At 37.7% G+C, this 8828-nt stretch overlaps 1 protein-coding gene across 1 annotated transcript; it reads right to left on the bottom strand.

Annotated features, from left to right (window-relative positions):
• Window positions 1–272: 272 nt before the first annotated feature.
• Window positions 273–8249, bottom strand: etfa (electron transfer flavoprotein subunit alpha). The gene is made up of 12 exons (XM_004553157.3): window positions 8092–8249; window positions 5950–6099; window positions 5346–5427; window positions 4913–4995; window positions 4591–4690; window positions 4329–4439; window positions 4073–4174; window positions 3874–3942; window positions 3700–3782; window positions 2634–2699; window positions 1676–1756; window positions 273–532 (listed from the first exon to the last, which is right to left on the bottom strand). The coding sequence occupies exons 1-12, from the start codon at window positions 8128–8130 to the stop codon at window positions 497–499; spliced, it is 1002 nt and encodes a 333-aa protein (XP_004553214.1). The 5' UTR covers window positions 8131–8249; the 3' UTR covers window positions 273–496.
• Between the last annotated feature and the right edge of the window lie 579 nt (window positions 8250–8828).

Raw genomic sequence — 8828 nt, 5'->3', positions numbered from 1 at the left:
ATAAAATGCTGAAGAGGACAGAATAGCATGAACCTCTCAGATTTGCCACCATATTGCAAAGTCTGTTTATTGTTCTGTCAACAGGCACTTTCTATCTTGATCATGGAAAGACATCATTGCAAAAAGAACCCAATAAAGTCAAAAACATGGCAAGTTAATAAAACAAGTCATTAGTGTCAATTAAATAAACTTTCTAAGAGCATGTCATTAGTCACATAACCTCTAAGTCAGCACGAAGAGCTACATCTTAGAAGGAATCACAGGGCTGAGAATTTCCAAAGATCTCCTTTAATGTCCCAGAAAGTTACATACAAATAACACATGTGCTACCGTAAGCAAAAAAAGGAAACCTCCAGCCAAAAGGTAAGTACAATGTATTTGCTGAGAGTAACGGAGAGAAGATGATGAAATTCTCTGCAAGCAGGACTCGCAGCTTTAAATATTTCTTAAGGTGGAGACTGGTCGTTCTCAGATTCTGGTGGGAGTTTGTCTCTCTTCACTTGCTGAGAGCTTCAGTCATCTCAGGAACAGCCTTAAAAGAAAAACAGTGAAGACATTTAGTGTTGGTCCACTATTTCGCACTAGCACTGTTCAACAAATGCATTGCATTACATTTCTCAGCTGCATGTTGGTACTCGGAAATTTATCAATAGTACACCAGGCTGCAGATACTGAAACATTCAATGATGAATTCAGAAAGACTTCTGGCCTAAAAAATAAATAACAACCCTGATAATGTAGTCTGTACAGTTTAGAAAAAACAGATTCTAAGGCCTCTTTTAACTGCTAAATATAAGTGCGAGGCTATTAAAATTGTTGTTCTGGTGAGCTGAGCAACTTTCACATCAGAATCAGAGTACAACATGTAGTGAAAATCGTGTGTCCGAACTGCGGACAGGCTGCAGACATTCCAGGGCTTGGTTTCTAGCATAGGCAGGACCCTTACTGGATACCGGGTGGGAATCAAACTTGTGACTCCCACTCCGAAGGTGTGTAGTCTTACCACTACACTACCCAGCTGGGTATCAATTCACCATTTGGAGGCAGTAGTAGAAAGCCTATCCATTTTAATCAGTTATCTGTGGAACGATCACATGTAAGATGATCTCATTGCCCGGTAGGTCGCAACTCTGCTGCCACAAGCTATTATTACTAATCACTGCTACAGAGTTGGTCAGGACACCTGGGCTGCTCAGGCACTACTGAGGACCTAAATAAAACATGATCACCAGGACACAAATGAAAACAGACTTTTGCAGGCAGCACTGGACTCCACTGAGTCATGCTAGTACACCTGGCTCGCCATCCCAAAGTATCAGCTAGACACCTGAACGCAACTGAGCATATAAGAGGCCTGGCAAGCAGAGGCTTTAAAACCACACTGAAGCCAACTTCTGTAAGCTATTGATCTGTTTTTATATCTTCTGATATCAGGAGAGTTATAGCTTGCACTCTCCTCAGATTAATTCAAGAATTTAATAATTCAACGGTTGCACATTTCCATTAGGTGGAATAAAGCATCATGCAAAATTTATCCAGGAGAGAGCAAATGTTATATTCTGGCTATCACTCACGACTCGAGAAACATACAAAGTAAATCCAGGCATTGCTTGGTTGCTTCCTAATGTGGGATCATAGTGACATCATTATAGCCATATCAATCCCAGAGGCTTACTTTGAAAAGATCGGCTACCAAACCGTAGTCAGCCACCTGGAAAATAGGAGCTTCAGGGTCCTTGTTGATAGCAACAATAGTCTGAAGTGGGGGGAAAAAAAGAGACAAAAACAACCAAAATGTTACATTTATGTTTCTTTAGATTTTACTTTAGTTTTCACAATGGACACAGAAAACGGATTGTTTAAAAAACAAAGTTGTGAACGGGCAGACTTTAATATGATGCTTCACTCCTGACACAATTTTGAACGTTTTGCAATTCTTGCAATTCGTTTTCCTTCTTTTTTTCTTCATGTTCCACAAGAATACAACCAAAATACAAACAAGCTGGTAGCCAGTTGTGCAGAGTCCCGTCGAGCGATGCCCATTGAAAGAGACTGCCAACATGTTACCATCAGTCAGAATCAATCTGTCTGCATTTATAAATTAGATGATAACTATTTGCAGACGTTCAGCATTCTCTCTGGGAGCGACTGCAGTCACTCCAAATCAGACTCCAAATGTTTGCAGAAAGGATGCCGTCTATCAGGCGAGATGAGGCCTGTTGTTCGTAGTATTTTAATTTATTTATTAAAATATCAATATTTGATGTCCCTGTATCGATCCAACATCGCCAAGCAAAATATCATTCTATTTATGCATTTGAGATGTATTGAATTTTTCCTCCCACTGCTAACATAAAAGATTCATGATATAAACAAGACAAAAACAATTAAAACCCACAGCAAAGATCAAAATCATCTCAGTGGGTATTTTGAGCGTAACCATACCAGGTAAACATGTTTTTGGATCATAATGTTAAGTCACCAGAGAACACCAAGTGCAACTTTATTATTTTTTTAAAAAAAATTAATATTAGAAGTGAAACTTTCCATTCTGTTTATTACAAACTAACAAAGTTAAGAGAAGAAAATCAGAAAAATAGAAAATGGAGCACACACCGCTCCAGTGACTTTACCTTGCTATCCTTCATTCCTGCCAGGTGCTGGATGGCTCCTGAGATACCAACAGCAATGTACAACTCCTGTGAACATGAAAAGCACAATACAACCAGGCAAATGTTACATGTGTTACATGCTTAGGATCTGAAGTTTAAGCTCAAGGCTAGGCCGTGGACTCTGGCTGCATAGTGTCTAGATGAGCCTGGAAAGGGTCGGCCATTACTACATCTCCTGAACCTTCCTTGGAAGAACGCTCCCAACCATTTTAATACCATATGAATATTTTAGTTTGGGGTTATTGTTGCACTTGGAAATTTCAGATGATAAGAACATCATTCTACAAACGTGACTGACTACGTTCAACCAGTCGATGAAAAAGAATATATATATATATATATATCACATAAACTGCAGGTTTCCATTTCCACAAAGCAAACAGCATATTTTTTTTAATTAGTTTGTCATTCCAAATGGAGTTTTTTTTTTTTTTTAATAACACAATAATGACTTTTATGTCAGTCAGCCAGAGCCCTTTTCACACACAGCTCTAACTGATTCCAATTAGTCAGATAAGAAAATTAAGATATACATACAAATCTCTAGACAGACATGTTTTGTACTGTTTATCACTAAACATTCTTAGATTGGTGGGGTGAATAAACTAACCAGATTTAGACTTTATTTAATTAACTAAGCCAAATTCAAAACGCTTGTCATAACATTAAAAAAAAATCTAATTTGGACAGTCTGGACTGGTCTGGGGCTCTGACCAGACATCCACTGCACTCCATTTTAATGGATCAGCTAAATCATTTAGGCGCCTGAAATGTGCTATCATGTATATTTTGTGAGGCCTAATGTGTGGGTAATCACAGCTGGGGTAACCTGACAGAATCACATAATGGGAAGTTAACCTTTTTATTAAAAAAGAAAAAAAAGGAATAGCAGCCATCACAATCATAGTGATTTGCTACATGAAGGCTAACAGGCATCAGTCAAAAGCAAACTTACACAGACTTTGTCCCCTTTTAAACCTTAATTTTCACTATAACCAATCAAAAGTAGTTTGTTTTGTTAACCTACCGGTGCTACAATTTTGCCAGTCTGTCCAACCTGCATGTCGTTAGGGACGTAGCCAGCATCCACTGCAGCTCTGGATGCACCAACTAGAAAAAGAACACTTTGCAATTAAAATGGGGCCAAAAAAAGCAACCAAGCAAAGTGATAAATGACCCAAACTTTCCCAGAATAGAATACCTGCAGCATTCATTTTGTCTGCAAGGTCATAAAGCAACTTGAAGTTTTCTCCACTCTTCAAGCCCCTACCTGAGGGAGGAAAAAAGAAAGGAAAGGAGGAACCATTAGTCTACTGTGCACATTGTTAAACTATACAATAGCAAGTCTATGTTACAAACAAATATTTTGCCAAATTCAAACTTCAACAGTTTTTGCACACCTCCTGACACCACAACTTTAGCACTTGTCAGCTCTGGACGGTCACTCTTTGTCAGACTCTGTTTCAGCCACTCAGAAATTCCAACCGGAGAGGAAGCAGACACTGCAGATCAGACAAACCAGTAACAATAAAAAAACAAACAAACAAACAAACAAACAAATTTCAAACATAAAAACAAATAAGGTGCTGTTGAACATCATCCAAAATTTCACCTAGTTTCTAAGCGTGTTCAGGATAAATCTGTAAGCTACTACACCTTCTTCTGATGCAGCACCCCCTCCCTCTGTTGGAGCGGCTTCAAAGCAAGTCCCTCTGATGCTGAAGACCTTGATCGGCTCGTTGCATTTCACAGTGCTGAGGGCATTTCCTGTTTAATCCCAACATTTAATTAGATGACTACATTACAAAAAAGCTGACTTCCATTATAAAAGCGAAAGTCAAACTGATGCAGTTCAACAAATCTGTAACTCAATGAGAATGCTAGATCTCTATATCACAACATGCTTACAAAAGATTACCTGCATAGATGGTCCTAACAAAAGTATCTGAAGATTTGACTTCAATAATATCTGAAACTGGGGCGACGTCCAACTTGGCAGCCACTCTGGGAAGCAGGTTCTACAAAAGAGGAAGGCAGCCACAGTATAGTTCACAGAGATGTTGCTTGGCATTTTGTTCACAGCAGGATTTTCACAAAATAACATCAAGTAAGAGCTTCTGATTTCAATTAAATATACACAATAGAATATTAGTTCATTTAGTGACTAGACAAAAAAATTAAATAGTAATAAAATACAGAAATACAAGTTATACGAGCATCATTTGTCTACTGTGATTTACCTTTCCGAAAGCTGAGGCACCAGCACAGATGTGAGTGAAGTTGAACTGCTTTTGTGTCTGCAGGATAAGTGGAGTCAACTCCTCTAATAAAACAAACAAATCAGAATCAGCATACTTTATTAATACGTAAGGAAATTGTGTGGGTTACAGTTGCTCCAATACAGTAACATTAACAGAAACAGACTAGACTGTTTAACAATACAATATGTTACAGATTTAGGAAATAGCACAATATATACAAATCACTCAATAATAAATAGTCCGATAGCAGAAACAACATTAGGCAGATGGCATACTACGAATGCTGTGACACCTGTTCTTAATCTCTTAACCATATGAGCGGTTAATTAAATACATTATTACTCTCTGTGCAAGTTAATTACCACATCACTCAGAGACTGGCAAATATTTAAAAAAGAAGCGCCAACAATACCTGGTAGGCCACCTTTGTAAGAATCATGTTGGGCCACCAGGACCTTCTTCACACCTTTCACTTTGCTGATTTCCTCTGCAACCTGAAAACACAGAAACGACATCCAGCTTTCTTTGTGCATATCTTCGTGTGCAGCAAAATACACATTACAACATCCTACTCCAATAGCGAAGCACAAACACACCAACAATAGCAGAGGTGATCCATGCCTGCCTTTGTTGCGTTTTGTTTTACTTTGTTGTTTAATAAAGGGGGAAGGGAAGCTGAATTTAGTCTCCATCTAAGCGCTCCATGATTGTACTTTTACATTAAACCCAATCAATTTTAGCTCTGGAGAGCTGGAAGAAGTGCTGAATAAAGCCTGTCCTACTGTGCCTGTGGCAGCAGGAGTGAGTCTGTAACTTTATCAGCACCCCACCACTCTGGTCAGAACCAGATTTCCTGCTATCAGCCACTTTTATTGCACCCTTAACAAGTTTGTCATCGGTTTAACTAATATTTACGTCACGTTTGCTCCGTAATGGCAACACAATCTGTCGTCATTTTAGTTATTCCATTTACATGCACGCACACACATACTCTGCACATCAAAAGCTTTACCTACCTTTGCACAGTTTGTTCCAGCAACCAGACAGGATACCTCTCCTCCCACTTTAGTAGCAGCCGTAATGGCATTGAGGGTAATAGGAGTTAATTTTTCATTGTTGTGCTCTGCAATGACCAAGGTGCTTTGAAACCTCTGCAGGAGACCAGTCTGAAAACACAATCAGTCAAAATGATAATATATCACTGTTTTGTTGGTTCTGCTGCCTAAAGAGGTTAAAAATAAAATACATGCTTGGTAACATATGATTTCTGTATTCTTATCAAATTTGTTTTTCATTTGAAAGAAAAAAAAAAAGATAGATATTGCTACCTAAAATTGACCACAGACACCATAATCATCACAGCACAATCATCCTGGAGTAGTGTTGAGCAGAAAAGCTGAATTCAGTTTATCTTCATTTCTACCACACAATCCAATGTCATAAGTATCAACTGACCAATGTCATGTGTTCAAGAGTGAGCAGTAAAATTGTATAACTGGCAAATGTCCTACATAATATTTTTTACCTAATGCTTTACCTGTGTTTATACATGCATTATTTAGAATAAATGGTTGTGCATTAAATATTTTGATACAGAGTCTGAGGTCATCTTTAGAAATAAATGCTGTGGGAAGGTGCACATAGAGGGCAAACAATTTTCAGTGCAGCCTCTAAAACGGCTGCATCTCACTCAGTCAAAGTAAAACAGGATGCTGCAAGCTTCATCTGGACATAACTTGACACAGTTAACCAGCCATGTGACGCAAAGGTCATTCAGATAAAGACCAGCAAATGGAGAAAAAGGACAGGTCATGTCAACTCAACCAGGGGTTCCCACAGAACAGTGTAAATATCTTTTTCCTGTGAAAAACATTATATGCACAATGCACAATAGAGCACTCGCAAAGGTTACACAGGACAGAAAATTATAGTTTCCACCTAAATTAAATGACAGATTTGAGTTTCATAAACCTACCTATAAGTGCTGTCTGTCTTCATGGCGTAATCTACTATGAGTTCAAGTTTTTATCAGGTTTGATGTATTTTAGAGGATTTGTGTCAGATCCAAAGAATTTTTAATAATGAATCTATAGCATACGCATGAAAAATAACACAAAACATTTGCAAAACTTTATAAATACCGTGCAATCAATAAATGCTAAAAAAACACTTCCTCAATTCTTTTACTTTACAGCAATGTATACCCACTACAGCCTGTACATACTTATAGTTATAGCATATTCATAACATACCTTCATACCGTGTACATTGTAACATACCCATAATAGAACCATTTTTGTACCCTCATACCTATAACAGACCCATTTCTGTAATATATCTATATACTTATATTATTGCTAATATATATTTTGTAATATATCTATATCACGGCTAAAGCACTTCTGGATGGACGCAAACTGCATTTCGTTGCCTTGTACTTGTGACATGTGCATTGACCATAAAGTTGAATTCTATTCGATGTTATTCTATTCGGTGCAGGTTGGACCTGTGCAGTTTCAAGGTATATAGGTGGTTTAATCTGACAGATACTGGCCTGTGAAGCTAGATCAAGCTAGTTATTTTTGACATAATGAGTAAAATAATTAAGATATTTCTAAGTAACCCTTCCAAATTCTCATTAACTATGGTAGGGCATGTAAAGGGGAAGGGGAGGGGGAGGGGGGTTAAACAAAAACTGATTGGATAACAGGGAGAATCCCAAAATACAAAATACATAAGGAAACTACATTTTTCCTCCCACTTATTGCCTACACATCTCACCAGACATAGGTATTTTTAATTTTGACTCTTTGGTAACACCTGCAAGTGGCAGTTTCGTAACCGTTTCATAAGCATAAGGCTAGCCAGGCTAGCACTAACTAGCTTTCGTTCCAACAATATTAACTCCTTTTTAAGCTATTTCACAAAGTAGAGATAGTATGCAGATTTATTGTCGCATTATGTTAACTAATACTGCCACATGTTTAAATTCCTTGTAGCACACTTGCGTCTGGAAACGACAATGACCCGGGTAATGTGTAGCTAAGTCATAAAGCAAGCTAGTAGCTGCTGCAAAGAAACCATCGTTTACTGTTAAAAACTGATTTAACCAATTAATGCAATGCCTCACTGTAAGTTAGTGTTAGCGTTATTCTTACCAAATGTTTCAGATTTGATTTGTTAAGAGCTCTGTTCATCTTGGACCCCGAAAGCTACAGCTCCCTTCCAGTCCTGCAGACACAAAACTGTGCCAAAGGTCATCTGACGTCGGCGAGGAATTCTCGCGAGATAGCTTCGATCAAGAACCGCAACTTCCGGCCAACGCTCTTGCTCCTCCCCCTCTCCCTCTCTCTCTCTCTGTAAAGTTTAACACCAAAATAAATAAATAAAAAGAAGCTTTCTTTTTATGTTTTGTTTTCCGGGTCTTTTGTATTAAGTTAATATTTGTTTTCCTCTTCAAATCAAGCAGGAGCACATTTAACTCTGATTGGAGAGCCTCCGCTACTTCCTTATATATGCAAGTGCTGCGTAGAGAAAACGCAAAATAACAAAAAATAAAGAATAATAGAATAAATTTCGAAACAGAAAGAAAGAATACATTTTGAATAAATATTATCAAATATTACCGAGATATACTCACACTTGATTCTTTGAAAAGCTTCTTTTGTGTGCAGTTTGAGAAGTGAAAAGAAAGTGAAAGAAAGTTTTTCTCCCCTTACTTTATTTTTTAAACACAAATTAGCTACAACACTAAAAAGTACTTGCAACATGAAATTACCAATATCTATAAACTCAGCGTACATCAGTTCCATACTATGCGATGGAACTATGTCAAACTACATTGTTCCTTTTAAAAAAAAAATAATTTTTGTAATATTTTTTTTAAACTACTTTG

Source organism: Maylandia zebra, linkage group LG7 (assembly GCF_041146795.1).
Source record: "Maylandia zebra isolate NMK-2024a linkage group LG7, Mzebra_GT3a, whole genome shotgun sequence".
NCBI lineage: Eukaryota > Metazoa > Chordata > Actinopteri > Cichliformes > Cichlidae > Maylandia > Maylandia zebra.
Note: the sequence above shows the minus strand (reverse complement) of the source record. Positions and strands in the feature narration are given on the sequence as shown.

What these genes read in the sequence shown, in the direction of transcription:
- etfa (XM_004553157.3), bottom strand. Translation starts at nt 8,130, where the DNA reads ATGAACAGAGCTCTTAACAAATCAAATCTGAAACATTTG. An exon ending in AATCAAATCTGAAACATTTG is followed by an intron (nt 6,100 to 8,091) that starts GTAAGAATAACG and finishes TTGTGTTTTCAG; the next exon opens with ACTGGTCTCCTGCAGAGGTT. An exon ending in TGGTAGCCGATCTTTTCAAA is followed by an intron (nt 533 to 1,675) that starts GTAAGCCTCTGG and finishes TTTTCTTTTAAG; the next exon opens with GCTGTTCCTGAGATGACTGA.